This window comes from Grus americana, chromosome 17 (genome assembly GCF_028858705.1).
Source record: "Grus americana isolate bGruAme1 chromosome 17, bGruAme1.mat, whole genome shotgun sequence".
NCBI classification, from domain to species: domain Eukaryota; kingdom Metazoa; phylum Chordata; class Aves; order Gruiformes; family Gruidae; genus Grus; species Grus americana.
The window spans coordinates 13,809,995-13,831,950 of record NC_072868.1 but is presented as its reverse complement, the minus strand read 5'-3'; the positions used below and the strand labels follow the sequence as shown (position 1 = coordinate 13,831,950).

Sequence of the window (21,956 nt, the reverse complement as noted above, 5' to 3'; positions counted from 1 at the left end):
TGCACGGAAAGCGTGGGACAGGGACAAAGCTCTGGCACTTCCACCTTGGTGTAACGCGAAGGAAAGCTGCGTGTGCTTCGCCTCCTGCCAGAGGTGCTGAGCTCTCCCAATGTAATAGCACAAATTACTTTTTGTTTAATCTATGGAAACAGTTTAAAGGTTCTCAAGTGGTTTAAAGGAAAATGATTTACTGGTTGATTTTTATGGTCACAGAGAAGTGGGAAGTAGGGGACTGTAAGGAAGGTACAAGTCCTGTCAACTTGGAGGTTGCATCCTGGGTATGTTCTAGCGTCACTGAGATGTGGCAGTAAAATTTTGAACTAGCTTCTTAAGAAATAGATGAAAATCTACTCTTATAAAAACCCTTGGGAATTTTTTTTTTTTCTGGCAAAGGCTAACTCTGGAGAAAAAGAGTTAAAGAGTGTTTTAAAAATCTTATTTTCATGTTTTCTAACTAGCTGTACACAAGATGGCTGAATTCATAACGTAGATATAGGTTTGGCAAAAAAATCCCCTTGGTGTAGAATACTGAAATTCTGGCTGGTGGCCCTGAAAGCAAGAGTACTTGCTTTCACATCCAGAAAATGATAGATTTTTGTCTTTTTCCTCTTGTAGCCTCTGTACCCATTGCTGATGGTGTAACGCAGTACAGCCTTTGGTGGCTTTTTTGCCAGACGAAACAGTTTCTGAACACGAAAAGCCTTCATTGTCTTCATTGTTCCATTCTCTTGTATTCTTTTCAGTAGTCATAACAGCAAGGGGAACCATTAATGCTTTGCACTTCCAGCAGGGCTTTCTAAATGAAAAGCTTGGACCTTTTTTTCCTTGACACCGTTGTTCTCTCATTCACTTGGGGCCTTGCCACGTGGTCCGGTGGATACTGCAGATCTTCAGCTCGGCCCAGAAGGAGCCTCTCGAGTGAAGGGTAGCTCTCCGTCCCAACAAACACAAGTCTTTTGCTTGGGCATTCCAACCAGATGTGGTTCGGCTCCATCCAGGCAAAGAGGTAACCAAGTGTTACTCTACAGAAACCGTTGGGAAGTTGAACAATATACATGTTAGTGAGATAACAGCAAAATACATCTTGTGAGGAGGATGAGAAGGAACATTGTATTTTTCCAAGGGCTGTTTTTCGTTGGTTATTTTTTTGTTGCAGAAGTTGTGAATTCCTGATCGGTCCCTTTTTGTGCCTGCAACCGGAGCACCGCAGCATTAGCTGGGACAGGAGAACATGCAGACACCCGGCTTGATCAGACACCAGATGTGAGAAAGCAAGTAGCAAAGTAACAGCCACAAATGGTGAAAAAGAAATGAAGTGGGTTTGATCTTTTTTTAGCTTTTAATGAGGCTGGTGTTAATACACTGGGGCCTCATTAGCAACTAAAAAACAGCTTTAAAGCCGGCCATCTCAAAGGCAATAGCTCTGCCTTTGTTCTTGGTGGCCACTTTCAGGGATGCGTTACTGCAGGACCAGACACCTGCAAGTCCGTGGCAGTGGTGACATCTAGAGGCTTCGAGCTCTGCGTCAGCCACAGCTTCGCGCTCTTGCAAGGCCGGGCTTTCCAACCGCGGGCCATTTCTGCTGCCAGCTACACTCATTTCACAGCGATGCAGCAGAGGGAAAACGTTAAAAACCCCTCCGTGAGCACATGTAACCGCCCCGGAGAAAACACTGAGCTTTCCTCATGCTGCAGCCCTCGCTGGAGCTTCGGATTTCATTAACTCACGGTGTAAGCTGTCCTACTGCAAGTGAAGAACAGAAGAGCAAAATCCCTTACTTCGCTGCTGTGATTGATTGACTTATCAGAAGGCCTGTGTCTGGGGAAACGCTCTGACAGCGTTCCCAGAGCCAGGGTCAAGTGACGGCGTGTGATGCAGAGCAGACGCAGCTGTTGCGCTCTGGGGACTATTTCCACTGTTCCCCTCCCCATCACCGACGGTATCTTGCCCTGGAAGCAGTGCACAGATAATCAGAATTATGACTACAACGGCAGCTACGGTGAATCGACGCCTCTGTTTTCTGCAGTCCTAACGAGAGGCCAGAGGCTGGTGTTCGGGCAACGTGAATATATAAAGACAAGGTGCAAGTGGGAGCTTAATCTCCTCGGCAGGGCTGGTGCTTGCCATTTCTTGGCGGCATGCCGCTGCAGTACCTTCCTGAGAGCCCTGGGTTTGCTCAGCCTCCCTGGTCCTGGCAGCTCCAGCTCTTTACCTTGGCTCTTGAGTGCCTTGGCACAGATCTGCTGAGTGGCAGAGCTGCCAGGCTGCTCTGGGGCTTGCCAGCGGCGGAGATACCAGCCTTCGCCACCTCCCCTGCCCCGCGCGGCCAGCGATGCTTTCCTGTTTCAGTACTTCTCTTTTACCAAGAAAGTAGATCCCTTGTTTCTCTGCCATTTTCTCCTTTAAAGCTGCATGAGAACAGCAAAGTCTAGCAGGCAGAGTCAGCCTGGCCCGGCGCTTCCATGGGAAATATTAAACTGCAGTGCTCAGAGAAATGATGAAATCTTTACTGGGAGAATTTAACAACCTACTTACACTGGAGCCAACCAGGAGAGATTTATAAGGCTGTAAAATAAGCTAATTCTGTTTTAAATTATTTCAAAACCTGAAGAGCACAAACTGTCTTTAAAATCAAAGGGCAGATTTGACTTTTAAAAATGAGATTATACTTTGTAAGGCCAAAATTAAATGCTGTTGACCCAAGCGTTTAACAAATATTTGTGAGGAATAGCAGGGAGAAGGATTTCTAGAACTGTTTCCACTCAAAAAGGAAATCGGTGGTAGTCTCCATCTCTCTCAAGTCTGCCCCTCCAGTCCATACCGTCCTAAAAGTCCTCTTCCATGTAACGTTGTCCCATGCTCACAATACCTCCATGACACTTGTTTGCTCTTTCTCTCGCTCACAAAGCGCTGCGGTCACATCAGTGCCCGAATCGGCTGGGCACCATGTTTGCAGAGCGCTTCTCAGAAAAACCCCTTGGGCTGCACAGTCAGACTTTGGACTTGCCACACTTTTGGCATTAGTCACTTAAAAGAAGAGAGGTCCGTAGCTGCTTCATCACTAAGCCTGACAGAGAAGTGGGTAGCACTGTTAGCCACTTCAGTTAAGTCTTGTGTTAATTCTGTGAATAAGAGCACTGACATATGAGTACAGTATTTGCAGGACGGAGCTTTTAACCAAAGCAGGATGCTGGCTACACTCCAGGACATCCAGTTGTTCTTTGCTTATTACACTGAACATGCAGTTGTACTATCAAAATTGTACATCTGAGTAAGACTTTGCTAGCTCAAGTGAAATGCTTTGCTCAGGTCTTACTTGTTTTTTCCAAAAGGTTGTGTGATCTTTTCAGACACTGATTCAGAAATGAGTGTTCATGTCCTACTGGTTTCATTAGTCACGTGGACGGCAGAACATGCTTGAAGTGAAGCACATCATAGCTTCTTCAAGCTGTGTTGAGCCTTCTCCTTCAGAAAGGCAACTCGTGCCGGTTCAGGATGTGGGGAGAGCTACAGCATTGGAAGGACGATCGCTGAGAATTGCACGTTTCGCAAGGAGCACGGTACATCGCCAACCATCTGGGAGGCCCTGAGCTTTTAAACTTATTTGACCCTGCCCACTGGACAGTACCGTCTATAAATTACTTATCACTCCTGGACGCCAGCCAGTGTTATTGCAGGATTGCTCGCCCAGTTATTTGTTTCTGCCTGCGGGCGCTATCTCAGTGTATGAAACCAGCCGGGTTTGTTTTTTCCTACCTTGGTTGATAAGAGCCAACAGATGTCAGTGCAGCCTGAATAACAAGAGGCCGCGGTGCTGCTCAGGGCTCTGCTTCTGCAGAAACATCCCTCGGTGGGAGTTTCACCATCAGATGACTGCAGCGTGCCTGGGAGAGGGGGAGAACGGCGCCAAGAACAGTATCGGTGTGTTAGGGGAGGCTGGAGAGGCTCTTGCAGCTAAAAATACCCGCCCGAGTATTTTTAAAAACACATTTGAGGGTCCTTATAAACACACAGACCTTTGTTGACAGAACAAGACTGCTCATTTATGCTGTGTATTATCCTTGAAAACCTGCTCTGTTTGTGCAGGGAGTCCCATGACAACCCCGGCTTGCTAAAGGTGCCACAATGATCTCAACAACAAACGTGTCGCTTTATCTGCTGGAGAGGGACGGAGGGGAAGCAGGAAGTATCTGCAGGCTGTAGGAAAAGCAGTGAAGAAATGGAAATAAGCTGCTTTATCAAAATATTGCTTTGCTGTTTTCACGAGCGCAATCCCAATGGCTTTCTAGCCCAACTTGGGGCACCTCTTATGCGGCAGGTTAATGCTAGATACGTGTATAAAGCCTGGTAAAATCAGTGGAATTGGGTAGGTCATCTGGTTAAGTGATTTCTGAATGGAAGGAATTTGACTACATGCTTTTTTTCCACCTGAAGCCATAAATATTTTTTCAGGTGACAGCTCTAGGACCCAGAAAGCCACTGTAGGGAACCCCACACATGGTCTTCAGTGGGTAAAAAGAAGAAAAGGGAAAATATTTTGATATTCCTGAAGGAAAACTGGGGCTGAAAACGAACTAAACATCCATAAAGATAGTCAAGGGGAAAGGTAGCAAGTTTTATTGTATTCAACAGAGTGAAAAGTTTGTACTTTGGAGTTTGGATGGTGACACTGGCTGGTTCTGTGCCCAGTGAAGCCTACCTGTCAGGGAGCAGCCGGTGTCCCCAGAGCACAGGCTGCCGTTACTGCTAAAAGACACCTACATGAGTGCCCGCAGAAGTCTGGCAGGAGGAATGGACCCAGGAGCAAATAGTCACACTTTAATTTATACCCACAATGCCAGTTTGAACCCATAACGCAGTACTCGTGGATGCAGATATCCAAGTCCCGCTGCCACCTCTGAACGCCCTTCTTCTTGCCACGGCCAGTCTTTTATCCCTCACTGCATTGGCAGGACCAGAGAGAAGACAAATGCTGGATGAGGTGATAAAGGATCTCATGGGAATAGCTTCAGGATAACTAACATCTGCATAAAATCCATCAGGATATTAGTAAGTTGGATGCTTATCTATACAACTACACACAGCAAAGTGCACAGCTTTGCTCCTGGAGTCCAGGGCTTCACCCTGTGGCTTATGGGAACCGAGCAATCGGAACTGACGTTTAGACCAGGATGTTGTCCCCTCCCACAGCCATATCTATACGCTTCCTTCTCCCCACGTAAAGACTTTGTCCTCTTTATACATGGAATGGACTTGAATATCTTCCTAGATGAAGGTGGCTTTGCTCAGCCTACGTCCTCACGAGCCCAGCGTGGGAAGCTGCGCAGTAACAGTAATACTGCGCTTGCTGACCATGTTTTCAGAACACTTTCCCATGACTAGAAGCACGAATACCTTTTGTCGTTTTATATCTGAAATATAATTCAAATGCAGCTAATTCTACCCATTGTGCCACATCCGTGTATCATGATGTTTATTTTACAGATGAACTGGCTTTTAAGTTAAGAAATGTGAAAAGGCCACTGACGGTGGCTTTGTGGTTATAAGTTTCAGGAACTGTTGGATCTCACACCTTCTGAACGAAGACAAAAAGTTAACAGTTAGCTCGATACTTAAACAGGGATTTAGGACTCAGACTAGATTTAACGAAGACATTTTTACAATGAGGGTGGTGAAACACTGGCACAGGTTGCCCAGCGAGGTGGTGGGTGCCCCATCCCTGGAAGAATTCCAGGTCAGGTTGGATGGGGCTCTGAGCACCCTGATCTAGTTGAAGATGTCCCTGCTCACTGCGGGCGGGGGGTTGGACTAGATGGCCTTTAAAGGTTCCTCCCAACCCGAATTATTCTATGATTCCGTGATTCAATGAATCCATGATTGAAATCAGGCGCTTAGTCACCCTCTTAAATTTAGACTTTAGACTCTAGATTTAGGAAACAGAGGAACGACAGCAAAATAAGTATCGACCTGAAGCAAAGGAGCAAAGCAGAGCCCAGACAGAACCTGCTTCAGCTAAAATTAATGGAAAACACTCGCAGCCTGTAAGGGGTGTTCAATCATATAGACGCTGAGCAAACTTCACAAATGTAGATTCCTCTCCTTATGCCCTAAAAGCCTTGTTTTGCAGTTGGGTGGCACGCTTTATTTGCCAGGGGTGTTCAGTTGCTCCAGCTGTACTGCAAACAGCGGTTATGGGGCCCGTTTGAAGAGCTAACTCCTTCCCTTGAGATGCCTTAGACAGAGGTGCCAGGCTGCAGCCACCTACATTGGAAAAGCTGAGCGCGGCTGGGCGCCCTGGAGGGACGACTGCCGGTGGGAGGGCAGCGCCAGCAGCTCGGGAGCGGGTCTGACACACGAGTGTTTTGCAACGAGAAGTGAACATTGCGTGTATAGATCGCTTACGGTTACAGGGGTGGGAGTTTGAGTTCAAACAATTAATTTCCCTCCCAAGGCACAAATATATGTAAATTTTACTCATTTACATTTCCTTGCTGACATATTTCCTGGTGTTGATCCAAGTTTTTTTTTGCTTATGTGTCCATGTCTCTTCTTTTAACACTGCAGTCTCACAGTTACTGCCTCTCTTCCTCGGTAGTTTTTGCATTCCCAGATGGCCCGCTCTGCTTTTTAACCTCTCCACTTTTTCATTCTCCCTGTTGCAGATGGTAGCAGCAAGAGAATAAAAATATAGACAGATCTGCAGCCCGGTGCTCGGGGAAGGACGACTCTCTATTCCCTCCCTTCCCTGCCGGGAGCGAGGAAGAGGCAGGATCTTAAGTCACCCCCACTCTGCTTGGCTGCCAGAGGAGCAGGAGCGGTAGAGGAGATGTATGGAGGAGTCACAAACTCTACAGCTGTGACACTGCTGCAGACTCAGCGCCTCAGAAAGCCCCTTACGTCCCTGATGTGAAGAACTGCTCCTGGGCTGGTACAGCCGTGCCTAGTCGCAGCGGGCAGCCGAGCTTTACACGCTCTCACTTCAGTACGCGTGGACAGTTGCTTCTTGCGATGTTTGTTGCTTGAGGAGTTTGAATGAAGCTGAACACATTGCCATGAGCTGTGCAGTTTGCGGTGCACAGGCGGAGTGGGGTCGATACGTGGTCTGTGTCTGTGGGCATGACCAGTGCCCTTCAGAAATATATTCTCTAACTGCATTTTGTGAAACCCACTTAATTTGTACTTTTTAAGCCTGAATCTGTCCCACAGCATACACGCTCCAAGTACTATGTGAATGAACAATATTCATATATGGCAAAGATAGTTTGATCTTCGAGATAATTTATCTTTGAAACTGCGTGTCATTTCAAAAAGCTGTCAGACCGTGTCATGCAGTCTTTACCCAGATGAAATATGTGACCTTATCCTTGCTGTCACTTTTCGCCACCAAGTAAAACTGGTGTAAGCTGGGAAGCCGATGGACCGTGCCTCTGACATTGTTAACGGATGGAATTTGAGTAACTACATCTATACTGTAACTATGGGCAGGGCTGTAGTCAGGAGTATACCAGGATGTGAAATTTCTGATTTTCTGAAATAAGTAATTCATAAATTTTATGAGTTATTCTAAGGGTTTAGAATAATAGGATGAGGGCAAGCCTGTCTTCCACTTTTAAATCCTAGTTTATGATCAGATTTCTACTTCAGCTCATACCTGGGAGAGGATGGACGTTACAGCAAAGATAGGCTTGGTGCGCTTCGCAGGAATTGTCACTTGCACTGGGAAGGTTTTCCAAGTAACCAAACCAAGACGGACTGATCTTAAACTTGTCTTGCTATGAAAGGCACAAGCAGGAAAACTCTGCTTGCCTGCCTACGGATTCACAGGCTGAATGCTGCTTTCTGGTTTCACACTTTACCTTTGGGGTTTGTTTAGGTTTTTTGTTTGTTTGTTTGTTTTAGTTGCCAGCCTTTAAGAGTTTGCTTTCCTTGCTCATCGACAGAGCCCCACAACACAGCGTGTGCTTAACAGAACTGTCCTGTCTGTAAGTATAACCTTCCTCTTGTTTCAGTCCCTCTCCAAAAAAGCATAGGAAGAAAAAGAAAACCACTCTTAATAATCCTCTAGGCTGACCTTTACATTCGCTTGGTATATTCTCAGGGGTGTGTTCATCAGAAGGACGAACTCTCAGTCCAAGAGGAAAAGGCATTGCAGCAGTGCAGACAGAGCAAGTCACGGGCATCTCAAGCCCGATGTGAGACAGATTAATTCCTGCAACACGCAGCAACTGTTACTGAAGCTTGGGCTCATTGTGATGTGTAAAGTGAACTTGTCTGCTGTATAATGATTTAATTTGTACACTTACTAATTGCTTGTAACAGCCAGGCAGCAGGGTAGTGATTAGGTGCCTTGAGTGGTGCATAGGCAATGTGATAAATGGGAAGAAGGACGTGTTCTCTCCCTGTGCTCAGGCGAGGTCTTTCTCCAGGAAGAGACCCCCTGACTTTCCACAGCATAACTTGCAGGAGGAAAGGGGTAGGAATCGGGCCATCGGTTACCAGAAACCGAGTCAAATAGAAATAAACTCGTTGAAATAACTAACATCCTTCTTATGAGGGGGACACACACACAGTGCGTCTCCTTATGGAATAGGTGCAAGTCTTTCCGGGCATGATCCCACTGTGAAGCATTTGCTCATGTCTCTGCCTGAGCCCAAACTCACAGATCATTTAAACACATTTCCTGAACTTTGTTCTGGCATTCCCACTTGCTGTCGCTGATTGTTCCTGGAACCACTCTGGGAACAGGATGCCAGGGAGCCAGTTTGCAGAGAAGCCCGAGCTCCCTCTTACCGGACAGGGCTCGGGGTGAGCCTCACCGAAACGCTGCCGCTGCCTGCCAGGAGCACTGCTGCTCCTCTGCTTCAGCGCCATCTCGAACGGGTTGATTTAAGGTCGGGTCCCAAGACTAGGAGTAACAAAAGGTACAAAAAAGAGAGCTGGTCACCTCACCTGGTTAACAGTGACGTCCAGGGGCAGCTCTGACCCCACAAAAGCTGTCCTGCTGAGTCGGCAACGGAAACACTCGAAGGTTTCCTATAGGATTTGACCGGCTCAGCCTTTTAGATGGTGTTATTAAAGAGGGAAGAGGTGGTCACTGCGGCCCTCCTAACAAATCTATCCTGCTGACACAGACTCGCAGAAGATTTTGAAAGAGACATTTATATAAAAAGACATCTAACTTGCAAGAAAGCAGTAAAAGGAGAAACCGAGATTTCAGTGAGAACCAGACAGGCTATTTGCAGAAGATAGGCTATGGCACAGATAGCTGGTTGGAAAGATCTAACTCCAGAGTGCAGGATGTGTGGCCAGGCCCCAGAGAGTATTAGTCATAAGTGAATGTTCAGAGCTGGCCGGAGATGAGTATAAAATACAGTATGACAAAGTTGGCAGTACTGTGCGTGGAACGTGCTGCCAGAGGGGGATATAACCACAACCAGCATCATCACCCCAAGCCAGGTAAATTGCTAGCAATGGAGGAGGTGAATTTGAAGTTTGTTGTAAGGAAGCAGATGTGGTGCCTCCAGAAGAGAGGAGGAGGGCGAGAGAGCAAGCTCCATCATGAACTTCTCCACTGGATGACGGTGTCGATAGAAAATAACAAGAAGCCACTGACAAATATGAGTGTGTGTGGCAGGAAGTGAAGAAAAACCAGGGCGTGAAAATGGCGCAGGTCTCAGTGTCACGTCCTTATTTCCAGTGGGCTGAGATGTTGTGGTGGAGGAGCTCAGCCGCAGTGTTCAAACTGGACATGAGCTCTCCCGTGGACCAGGGTTCTTCCCGCCCGCCACAGCATCCCCACGACATCCCAGAGGCTGGGAGGTCACCTCAGCTCCCAGCCTGGAGCCATGGCTGGGGCGAGAGCCTCACCGAGGCCGGGGTAAAATATCAAACCAGCGATAGCTCCGGGGGAGTTGGGGTGCTGGAAACGGAACGAGCTGACCGACGGCTGTCCCGGCTCCCCCAGCCCGTGCCCTGTCCGCAGGGACGGACTGCCCTGTGGCTTCCCCGGGGGCAGGAGCCAGGAGGGCAGCCCGCTGAGCCGCAGCCGGCCCCGGGCGCAGCGGGACGCCGACACCTTCACCCGGCGGGAGCAGGACGGGCGCGGCGGGGGGTGAAGGCTGCCGCCCTCCTCCCCCCCCCCGCCCCGCCAGCGCCGGGAGGCTGCGGCGGGGGCCGCTTTCCAGAGAATACGGTAAACATGTCCGCATCACGTGTGGCCGCCTCCCGCCGGCCGCGGCGCGGGGGACCGGCCGAGGGGAGGGGCGGGACGGGACACCGCGCTCCGCAGCCCCGGCGGAGCGGGGACACTTTAAGAGGCCGCCGGGCGCCGCCGCCTCGCCCTGCCCGGCCCGGCGGAGAGCATGCCCGCGGCGCGGTAGGGCGGGCAGCTCCGGCACCATGGGGCTGTGCTACAGCCTGCGCTCCCGCCTGGCCGCCGCGCACCCCTCCGCACCCTACGGCGGCCGCGTCGAGGCGGACATCCCCCCCTCCGCGGCGGCGGGGGAGCACGGAGACCCGCAGGTGCGGCACCGGCTGCGGCAGGACCTGCTGGCCAAGGAGCGGGCGGACAAGAAGCGGAGCAAGAGCATCGACAAGACGCTGAAGGCGGAGAAGCGGGAGTACAAGCAGACGCACCGGCTGCTGCTGCTGGGTGAGCGAGGGCGGGAGCGGGGCGGCACGGCGCGGCAGGTGCGGGGCGGCCCGGAAGCCGCTGTCAGCACCGGTGCCTGGCGGCCCCGCGCTCGCGGAGTGGGCGGTGGCCGCGGGTGGGCCGGGTCGGGGCGCGCGCTCACGTGGGCGGCCGCGCCTCACCGCGCCCGGGCTCTGCCGCCGCCGGGGGGGGGGGGGGTCACCGGCCCCGGGGGGGGGCTACCGGCGGGACCCCCCTCTAGCCGCGGCGGGAGGCAGCGCTGGGGTGCCGCTGCCGCGGGGGCTCGGGGCAAGGCGGGGGAGGGGGGGGGGGACCGTGCCCGGCCGTGCCCGCCGCTGTCGCGATGGTAGGAGCTTGTAGCCAGCCCGGTGCAGCGGCAGCCCTCCTCACCCCCCTGAGAAGTGCTCGGTCCCCACGAAGGCGCTGTGTCCGCTTTCCCCCCAGTTAGTTGTTGCCATAAACCCGCTCGCCGGCACCGCAGCAGAGTTCATTGAGCTGGTGCAGTTTTTCTGTAAGAACAAAGCTTGAGTTTTTCTATATGTGTGTTATTTTTTTTTGCTGTCGCCTTCTCCGCCTCCCAAAATACGGGCTGGGGAAGTTTCGGCCTCCAAGGCTGAGGCTTGTTTAATTCATCGCTGCCTTGCACTCCCATGCACTGGCACCTGCCGGTTACCGCTGCCCCGGGCTGCGCAGGGCTCCCGGGCAGGAGATGCTCCTGGCACGGTGACCGCTCCGGCACCGCGCTCCCTTCCTGCGGGAAGCCCTAGGGAAAGGCACCTTCTCTTGATCTACTTGTGTTGCGTGATGTCTGAGCTCGTATGGTATGTGCCCCCCAACACAAATGGCCATAAAAGTCATGTATTGCCCTTCAGGTAAGTCAAAGGGGTTTGGAAATGTTTCCACTCCCCCTTCTCCCAGCTCAGTGCAGGTGGAGCACACATTATTGAACATCGTGGAATAATAGAGAATGCTTTCAAATATCTGCAAATAACCTGAGAGCGTCCTACCCCCTGAGGCGTGTGTGGTACCGCATGTGATAAATGGCAAGATTTGGCCCTGATCTTTTTGGTATGTGTTTGTAGCCTGTAATAGAGGAGCTGATTTTAAGGAGCTTTAGAAAACAATATTGGACATAGTTTTCTGAGTCTTAGTGGTAAAACTTTTTATTCTAGAAGTACAGCTTCTTTTGATGTGGTTGTGGCTGTACTGATGTAAGTCTGTTCATAAAGGTGTACTTTCTTCTTAGGAGAAGGGGGTTGAGCAACGCTTGTGTAAAGACTAACGCTTGTATGCTGTGACTGTACTGTTAAGAAATCACACGTCTAACCAACGTGGCTTTCCTTTCAAGCACAGGCTATGCTGCAGCTATTTTACAGTTTGGGTTGAGTTGTTTGTTTTTTTTAAAAAACATATTTCAAGTTTGTTCTGTAGCGAACAAATACTTGAAGAAGGAGCTGTGAGCATTAGTTTTCTTTGTTGACTGAATAGGAAAAAACCCAGCCAAACAGTAGGGCTAATTTTGATCTTAATCTGCAAGCCTTTAAGTCATAAAGGCTATCTGGTAGGCTTCTGTATCTGCAGTAGGCAATATTTCAGTTGCCTGGTATTTAATATTGCCTGTAACGTGTTGTGCCACAGAACTGGTTTTTGCAGAAATGACATTAAACGTTGAGTGGGTTAAACAACATATCTTAGTGGTTTAAAATTATCTATGCTGAAGGCAACAGAGAGAGCATTCTTTGTCAAAGTACTGATTTATAAATCTGATGGATATGAGTCAGTGTTATGCTGGCAGTGGTTTATTATATTTCAGCTTGTACTTGAATAGCAGGAAGTTGCTTTTTGGCCCTCTTGTAAATCTTGGGATGCCTGAGAGACCCATTTCCCTGCTCCTTGCACAGAGACTGACAGTTTTCCAGTTAGCTTCCTTCCCTTGCTGCTTCTCCTCTGCATCCCGCTCTCACTGTTACTTTGAGAATATTCTAGTTCTGAACTGGAATAAGAAGTTTGGGGTATATTTGGTTACACTTTATGTACAGGTGCTGCCACAGCTGAGTGTCTCTGTGCTGAGACCTCGCCTAGATGCTTATGGATTGCACGTGCAAATAGTGCAGGACAGTAATATTGAATGAGGAGGGCAGGAGCATTTAGCTGGGATTTAAAGCTGCGACTGAGTCTTCTTCCCAGGAATGGAGTTAGGATGGGGGGGGGAAGACTGAAGAAGTGTAGAGCCAGGGATGTCTCCTTGCTTGGGGTGAAGGCTCAATGGCAAAAGCTAGGTACTCATGGTTTCTTACTTGTGCTACCAACTTTTTAGGCTGACGTGCTCCTGCAGGAGCATATCGCCGATGTGGACCGCAAAGGACACCACAAGCGGCTGCTCTTTCTTGGAGAGTAACAGAATTTAAATGAAAACTGCACTGATGCTTCAGGTCTGGCCTGTCCCCAAGACTAAATTATTTTTAACATATGGCTACATTAGCTCATATACTTTCAGGGGCTGCAAAGCTGCGCTGCAAATCTAGAGTGTTTCCTCTTATCGCGTGCTCGACTGTACAGAGCACGGGGAGTGCGCTCTCACAGGAGTCTGTGCCTGCGGGTGTTTTGGTGTTGTAGTGTGTATATAACATACCTTACAGCTGTAAGCTCTAGTCTCTTAGAGCGTTACTCAGATTAGTGCTCTTTAGCGCAACTGATACTTAAGTTCCTATGTTGCAGTTCCTCTTTTGGAAGAAGTTCCTCACTTTAGTGGAGTGCTCAGGGATGTGGAGTGCATGGGTGTAGTTACTCAGTGGACATCTGTATGTCCTGTTACTTGATTTTAGGTCTTTTTCATAATTTTTTTTAGTTATTTTTCATCACCACAGATATATAAGGTAAATTCCTGATTCCTGAAACTTCTCTTAATTTTAGTAGAGCAAAGACCTTACATCTGCTCTATTTTTGAAGCAATAATCTGACTTTGTACTTGCAGTAGAGTAGGTTTTTTGCTTTGTTTTTGTGGAAGGAAAATGCACAATCAGGTGTAATCTCATTGGATTTTGTTCAGCGTACTGTACAAGTCACAACTTCAAGATTACAATTGTTGTTATGTTGGCAACATGGTGTGAGTTCAGGGTTACTACTGGGTATTGGAGGGTGATTTTCAGTGCACAGGGGTTGTTTTTTGTTTGAGAGCAATCCTGTCTCTGAAATTTAAAGTGTGTGCTTATGGGGGAAAGGTTTTTTAACTTCGCCGTAAACCAATTCCATTCTGTGTGTGCGTCCTCGCTGGTGACTGTAACGTGGGTCATCTTCTATATTTTTTTTTTTAAGACTTTAAAGTATAATTCAACTTAAATTGTTTTTTACCTTACAGAAATAAATGGAAACAAGAGTTGTAGTTCTGCCTGAGGGGTTTTAATGCTTTTGGTCAGTTAGTATTTTCCAACAAAACCCCACTCTGTCTGAAACTGCTGCTCAGCTCTCCTGGTGTACGTGCTGCCTTGCCATGACCTTCCTCCTCGTCTGTGATCTGGTTTGCTGGAGGAGCGTGAACTTGGGCTGGTCCCCTCTGGGTGCTTTGCCAACCTTTGTGTACTTAGGTTTTTTTTACTCTCTCAGGCGGAACTCTTACCTGTGTAAAAAAAGTACTTGTAGCTTATTCCCATGTTGAAAAGGAAACGTGGATATCAGTATACCAATATAGACAGATATATGCACTTGTCATCTTAAGTATTTATATTAAACTACAATATAATAATGGCCATTCTGAATCTTACCTACATCGGTGCTTAAGTAGAAATGTTTCAAACAGAAATATTTATATTGGTACAAATATGAATATAGGGCATGCAAATTTGAAGTTTTAATAGGGGGAATATATTATACAGGAAGAAAAACATACTTTAAAAAGCTAGGAAATATCAGCGTGAAGACTAACCACAGTCACCCTCTCTGTGTGTATGCTGTATGGTAAGCCCCTCCATACCATATAATTAAAGACTGTCTTGTATGGTTTACATTGTATTTTTTTTCCACAGGGCTGGTACTTCATTCAGGGCACAAGATGGATGTTGTGCAGTGAATGAGCAGCTATTCAATATTCTTATCCTCCTCATACAATGTGTCACCCTGTGCCCTATTTACGACACACCATCCATACCCTGTACTGAATAAAGGACTGTTGAACTCCTCGTGGGCTTCTCTGTAGTACTGATCACTGCAGGGACTGAATGTTTCATAAATGTCAGTGCATGGCACTGCTGTGAAACGAGGTGGCATCGCTCTCCTCCCTTCGTGGATGCCGGAGAGGGAAATGCCACCAAAGACTAAAGCTAAAATTGTCCGAAGCTACCACTTTTTTGATGCCTGGTCTTTGCCTAATGCTAATTTTTCTCTGTAGTACTCAACTTTTTTTTTTTTTTTAGTAACTCTTCATGTGTTTAGAGCATGGACATCATGGTTGTGAACACCCAGCACTTTTGCGGCGTGAGCTTTAGATGCTCTGAAGTGCAACCCAGGGAGCCAGAAGCGCCCGCTATGGAAGCTGCGTGCTGCTCGGTCGGCCACGGCAGCTCTGCAGCAGCATGAAGCTGGTCTGGTTCTCCAGGGCAGCATTTAATCCCACAAGATATCCTTTCTCTTGTTGTGATTCCCTATCTTGCTTGCTTACAGCAAGGTGGTTATCCTGACGCTGCTTCTCTCAGGGATCAGGCGGGTGGGGAGGGGAAGACACCCCGTTATAAAGACAGGCGTGTGCTCAAGCACTTGACGAAATTCCGTCTCACAGGAGCTTGTCCCTGTTGACAATAGTTTCATTCGCTTACAACCGATTTGGTTTTTGTGCCCCATGTATTGTGAGCTAGAAGAGGGGGCATACAGCCCGCAGAAAAGTGTACGATCCTTATTAGAAGATTGTGTGAAAGATGTACAGAACAGAGTAGACTAAAAACGTAGAGGGAATCTTTATCCTGGCACTTCCTAATTCTTGAGAACAAGATTTTTGACACTGAATATCTTATACCAAGTTGGTATTTAATTTCCCCTTTAAGAAAAGCAGAGATAGGAAACCCAAATAATCCTGGGTTCGATCCTAGGGGATGCTCGCGATGCGAGTGTCTTGTGATGGGCTGCTCTGCTGCACAACCTGCCCCCCACCCCGCGCAGGCTGCGATAGCGGCTGGCAGGGCAGCACCACACGGTTCTTCTCCAAATGGACTGTCGTTAGTGGTGAAAGAGTGACGGTATTTTCCAATCGGGTTCCCAGTAATTACCAGATACTACAAGAACACTTGGACATGGGAATCTCTGTGGTTTCAGTCTGCCCAGTAGTTTCCAGTGCAGACATGACGATCCTACTTTGGACACCAGGAGGTGGTGTGCTAATTACGGGTCTTCCTTTACGATGAGGGGCCTCTGCGAGACGAGTCCTACTGCGTTCCCACTGCCGTATACAAAATGTGCTCTATGGCATAGAGCGCTGCCTGTTCAGTTGGTAAACAGAGATCTTCTGGCTCTGGAGCATGAACACAAATACCTGGAAATCTTTGCAAACGTACGCAAGGCTTTACCCAGTAGGCAAGCGATGCTGGCTCCAGGTCCTGTGATGTGATTTGGTGAATGTTCGCTGAACGTCAGAGCAATGTGGTGTCTTCGGCACTGGCACCTCTATACTTTAGATCGCTTAGTAAGATAGTTTCATTCCTGCTCCTGTGTTAAAATTTCATAGAAAGGAGATAGGTAAGCTACTCATCCCCACTTTTTTTTTCTTTGTTTTGTTTTGTATTGGATTTTTTGTTTGTTGTGCTGGGATTTTTTTTGAGCTCCTGACCTTGGCTTTTCACTTTTTCCTTGTATCACCTCCACATAAACAATAAAATCATTAGCCTCAGGCAGACACATGGCGTGGAGAGCTTCAGCCAGCGTATTTGAAGTTTGGCAAAGTTTGAGCCGCTTCAAAGAGGGTCTGGCGATGGAAGGTGTCAGGAAGCCTACGGCAGCGCTGCTGTGACAGAGTTGTGATGAAGGGCTGCTGATGGATGGCACGCTGTATCGGTGTGAGGATGGTGCGCTCTGTACAGAGACCCAAACTGCAAAATAATTTCTTTCACAGTTACAGCTAATGCTGAAGGGATGCTCTGTGCATGTGTAACCACGGATTTTTGTGGGAAGGGGTGAGTAATCTGGGGGGTTCCCTGATCCCTAGTACCAACTACAGCTGTGCAGTCACACAGCAGCATAGATGTACATCAGCTCGCCCGTTCCCCCGCATAGTGCAATCTCTGTGTTAGTAATTTGTATTTTTACTCATTAAATGCTTGGTGGGATAAAGATCATCATCTATCACTCTAGAGAGGATGCATTTATGTGTAACCATGGACCTAATTTCAGAGTTATCAGACTTTTTTTAAAGCTAAAACTCCACTCTAACGATGCTCTCTTTTTGACTACTGCTTTTTAGCTGTTTTTTCCATTTCTGTTATTCTGAGGGAAGGTAGCAGCTTTTCCTTTCCTCCGGTGGAAAGAATGGCTGTGGCACCTACTGGCATCTCAGGTAGTGAGTGAAACCACCGCGTTTCTTGCCTGAAAGAAGTTAAGACTCACCAAACACACAAGTTGACTGGAGTCAGAAGTTTGTTATTGGGGCAGCTGCATCCTGTGAATTTTTTGTTTGGGAATGGGAAGAGGGTTTTCAGGTGTGAATGGGTGGCCAGACTTGAAAGGAGAATGCAAACTTGTGGAAATCTATTTATAGCCTCCGGTTACAAAGAGGTCATCTGCTGAGCACCGTATCAATTAAATGGTGGCACTTAGGTCTCACCTGTGCTGTTATATTTTTAACTAGTGGCTGGCATGGTAGCCTCTAAATGCTGCTGGTTTAGGTGCAACAGGGCTGGCAGAAGCTTGTCATCCTGTTGCTCAGTCAGCACCATCTGTTCCCAGAGCAGGCAAAATGTCTTGATTGCTTCTGTGCAACTGTTGGCTCCTTTCTGCGCTGGGACATCTTAAGTTGAACTGTCTCCTGCGCAAGGGTTTCTCTAGATCTGGCAGTGTCATGGTTGGGAATAGCTGATGGAAGGGACCAGCAGTGAAGAAACCAGAGAGAGGAGGATTGAACCTGACCTGGTGCTGCTTAAAAGAAAAATTACTTTGGAAATAAAGAAAAGAAAAAGGAATAGAAAAAGAAGAGAGAGGAGACCAAGTGCCTTACTGCTATTTATAGTTCAAACTTCACTGCTGTGATAAAGTACAAGCAAACTCCTTCCATCTGAATCGTCAGGCATTTGTGAAGTTTTTGGAGCTGCCTACAAAAATGTGGTTCAAATTCTCTCATGTTTCTTAGCATTTATCTCCAATGTACGTGTTGGAGCTGTGCTTATGTTATCGTATGCTGCCTTAAAGAGGTGTCTGGGGCAGCTCTGGCAGGTCCCTGAAGGTAGAATATCTGGACTATAGAGAAATTTTGTTTTCCTTCCCTGGGTTGGGTGAAAACCCTGCAGTCAGGGTTAGGGAAGTGGCCTCCTGCTATAACCACTCTGGTTTTCATACCTGATGTCTACACATTTTTTTTTTTTCTATTAGAATAATAATTCCCTATTAACCCTTGGTCTTCATATAGCTTCCTTGGGAAGGAGGGATGAGAGAGACTCAAAAGACATGTAGAATGCCATCCATCCCACCTTGACTCCAGATATACACTACACATTCATGGTCATGCATGTCTTTATTCCTGCAAAAGTTTCAATGTAAAACTAGAAGGGCACACGTGTGTGTTAGCCTGTTAGTCTGCCAGTAGCACTGCTGAAACTACGTGGCTGATGTTTGAATTCTTAACACTTTCAAGTACTACTGCTAAAAGTGTTTGTACTAGCTGGTGGCTGGTTCATGTTCTCCTTTGGCATCTCCTGTAACATTAAGAGACTTTTCCAGAAATCACTGAATAGTTTTTTTGCCCTTTGAGTGTTTCTCATAAATAATTAATCACTTCAACGTACTGTTCAGCAGGGTTGGACCTTACAGTAGAAGAGAGAGATAGTGGCACATCCATCCTGGCTATAGCATTTCAATCTAAAGGGTGGCCTTCGTGGTATTTGCATGCGCTCATCCCTGTTGTTCTGTGCCTAGGTGAGCTTACATGGAAATGTGGGCCACCTTTGGTCAAAATTTTGGTGCCTCTCCAATGCTGTCTGCCCTTGAACAGCCTCATGCAGACAATACCTCAGCCTCTGGAGCTCCACTTGTGCACAGGCATGTAGCAAGATGCTGCAAAGTGTGTTAGCCAGCAATCCTAGCTTGATTAAAACCTGTAGTGTCAGAAAAAAGGGATTAATAATCATCCCAACCGAAATGTGGGTAGTTTCTTTATGACCATTTTGTGTGCTATGGATACCCATGCATCTCCATGAGGTGTGCTCACGTTCATTGAGGAAACACCTTGAAGAGCACAGTTAGTTCTAACTACATGCAGTTCTCCCTGGCTCCCTTAAATTTGGGAGTGTGCTTATTCACAAATATGCATGATTTCATTGAATTTCCTTCTAATTGCTATAATTTAGAAAAGGCAAGAAAAAAAAAAGCTTGGCAATTTCCTGGAGCGAGGACATTTGTCATAAGAAAGCCCAGTTACATAAATCAATTATACTTCAGTTATTTAGACCTGAAGGTTGTGTCTCAAGAAGGGAATTTGAACTCCATAACTTATTCTCATTGTTCCCCTGGTCAATGAAGCATTTGAGGAACAAGTCATGGTATGCTTTATAAATAGCTCAGCTGAAGTTTTCTTTACTTCCTCTAATGTGTTCCCTCTGCAACGAAAATCCACAGTATCTGTCTCTGAGCAGTGTTTTGTAAGATTTCCATGTCACTTAAATGGAAAAAAAAAATATTCTCTGTATTGAGGAACATGGGGTGGGTGGGGAGGCAGAGGGTGTTAAACAGATGTCAGAAAGTCGCAACTATTTATTTTGCCCACTGAAGGAGGTGGATGCTGAGGAGGATGGGTCGGTTCCTAACAAGGAATGAGATGCAGTTTTACAACCTACAGCCTTGCTCTGGTTAGCCACTTTAGCCTCCGCTGCAGTGTGTTGGAAGGGGGCAGGGGGGGAAGTCCTGAAATTCCTAGGAAAACCCAGATAAATTCTGATTCACATTGGAGGAAGACTTAGGTGGGGGGGGGGGGGGTTCCTCCAACTGAAGGACTATCCCTTTGCCTTTTCCCCATCCTAAGCACGATTAAATCCTCTGGCAAGGAAGGATTTGCATATTGAGATCACAGACAGCACACCAACCAACCAAACCTGGTGCCTCCCAGCCCCGGGTATGTGTCCGTCCCAGAAGGCTGAGCTGGGCGCTAGGCTGTCAGTGTATTCAGCACGATTTTCAGAAACCAAATCCACACTTCTACCCCGGTGGAGCTTCACACAGGTTTGTTTGTGCGTAGCAATGCCGCCGCCACCTCATGACTTTGACCTCAAGGAAGTATATCGGGTTCGGTGGAAAAACAAACGAACGGAGGGCCCAACCCCTCACCCATCCCGCGCGTGTGCCCTGCGCGGGAGATGGCATTTATCACAGCGCCAGCGGAAAAGAGCCTGGGGACCTGCTTGTGGAAATGTCCCCTGCACCTTCCCCTTGACCGAAGGTGATTTATGTGTGAGGTGGAATTCTGCCAGTGTGACTGGAAAAGTGGGTTTATACGGATTTTCATGGAAGAGGCTTTCGTTTTAAAGCACGATTTCAGATGTGATGGGAGAGTTTTCTGAGCTTTCGCTGGATGCTCCTGCCCTGGGCTGTCCTGCGCAGCGCTGCGATCCCACCCCTGCGTCCCAGCGCTTCTCCCATCTGTGCTACCACAGGCTTCCTCTGCGTTAAATTATAGGAACGCTAACCCCAAATAAGTTGCTTTTACAAATCTAAGGCTTGCATTTTGGGAGCATTCACTGGATTTTGAAATTCAGTGGTATCTCCACCGAGCGCTGTGTCTGACCACTGAAGAGCAGGTTGCATTGCAGAGGAGCTTGTAAGGCGCCGTGCGCGTGTGCTGCTCCCCTGGGCCGCTCGGCGCCAGTCGGGGCAGCCAGAAACGTGAGCCCGAACGATAATTTGTTCCTGTAGCAGAGATTTTAGATTTCACTGATGTACTGAAACCATTCTGATCATGGTCTTGCTACTGATGAATGCGTGTTGTGTGCCAGCGTGTGCAGGAACCAAAGGCTGGTGGAAGGGATTCTCTAGGGTCCAGCTCTACTTTTGTTTATAAGAAAGCTGTAAAGCTTTACATCACGGACTAGTTGGCACATGTTTGTGGAGAGCCCAGCTCTGTTTTCTCATCATTGCAAATCAAAACAACCTCAGAACTACATTTTTGCTGTTACTCTAAGTGTCCTTTCTCTTTTTGTTAAGATAAAAATAGCAGAGTACCCCAGGGATCAGGCTGTCTACTTCATCCGTGTTGAGACTGAAGGGGCTCCATCTTCACCTCCATCTTTGCATGATGAAAGGAGCCATGAGGCAGTGCAACAGCTAACCTCACACCTGCTGGTTGAGTAAGTGAGGAGTAGCTATAGGTTTAATTCCAGTGTAGGGTGAGTGCCCTAAGCGATGCCCGTGCTACGTGTCTGGGAACCATTCAGACGGCACAGTTGCCATCTCCAAGGAAGATATGTTTAGTGTTACTTAGAGCTTCAAATCTTGCCTTGCACTGTAGGAGACAAGTTTCAGGCATCGAAGCAAGGTGACCGCTTTATGTTAGTCCTTTCTGACTCTCTGATCTTGCTTATGGCAGTTTGACTGGGACACCGACGACTGTGCAATCCCGTCGCTTGCTTTCGCAGAGTTCGTGAGCTCTGCTGGCTTCTTGGCAGAGATAACAAACAGGTTTGAGTCCACATAGCCTGGAGCACAGCGAGCCCGTAGTGGAAACCAGCAGCTGTCTTGCTTGTCTGTCCCCGAGCTATGACAGAGCGTGACTGCCCCGTGGCAGTGCCCGGAGAGCGGCTCCGGTCCCCCAGGGTGTGCAGGGCAAGGAGCTCGAGCTCTGCCGGGGAGATGCTGCTGCGGAAATCAGGAAAAAAAAAAAAAAAGCAAACCACTTTGTAGGGTTTGTCCTTCTCTTTCTCAGTGACACCCTCGTCACGTGTTACACCACAACTTCTTCCTCTTCTCCTCCCCACCCGCTTACCGAACAAAATTTTTAGTATGTGGGCTTTATTTGTTTGGGTTTGCATTTTTTCTGGTTGTTTTCTATACTGAAATCTCAGGATCGCTGGTTAGCCGGGAGGGTTTCTGAAGCGCCGGGGGATTTGTGGGACTGGGACTTTGCAAG

General features: G+C 47.8%; 1 protein-coding gene across 1 annotated transcript in view; it reads left to right on the top strand.

Moving 5' to 3' along the window:
* The first annotated feature begins 10,271 nt into the window (after positions 1-10,271).
* Positions 10,272-21,956, top strand: part of GNAS (GNAS complex locus) — a 158,251-nt gene continuing 146,566 nt past the window's right edge. The window contains exon 1 of the mRNA XM_054845056.1: positions 10,272-10,651. Within this exon, the coding sequence (XP_054701031.1) occupies positions 10,399-10,651 (253 nt within the window). The 5' untranslated portion in view covers positions 10,272-10,398. The remainder of the gene's footprint in view (positions 10,652-21,956) is intronic.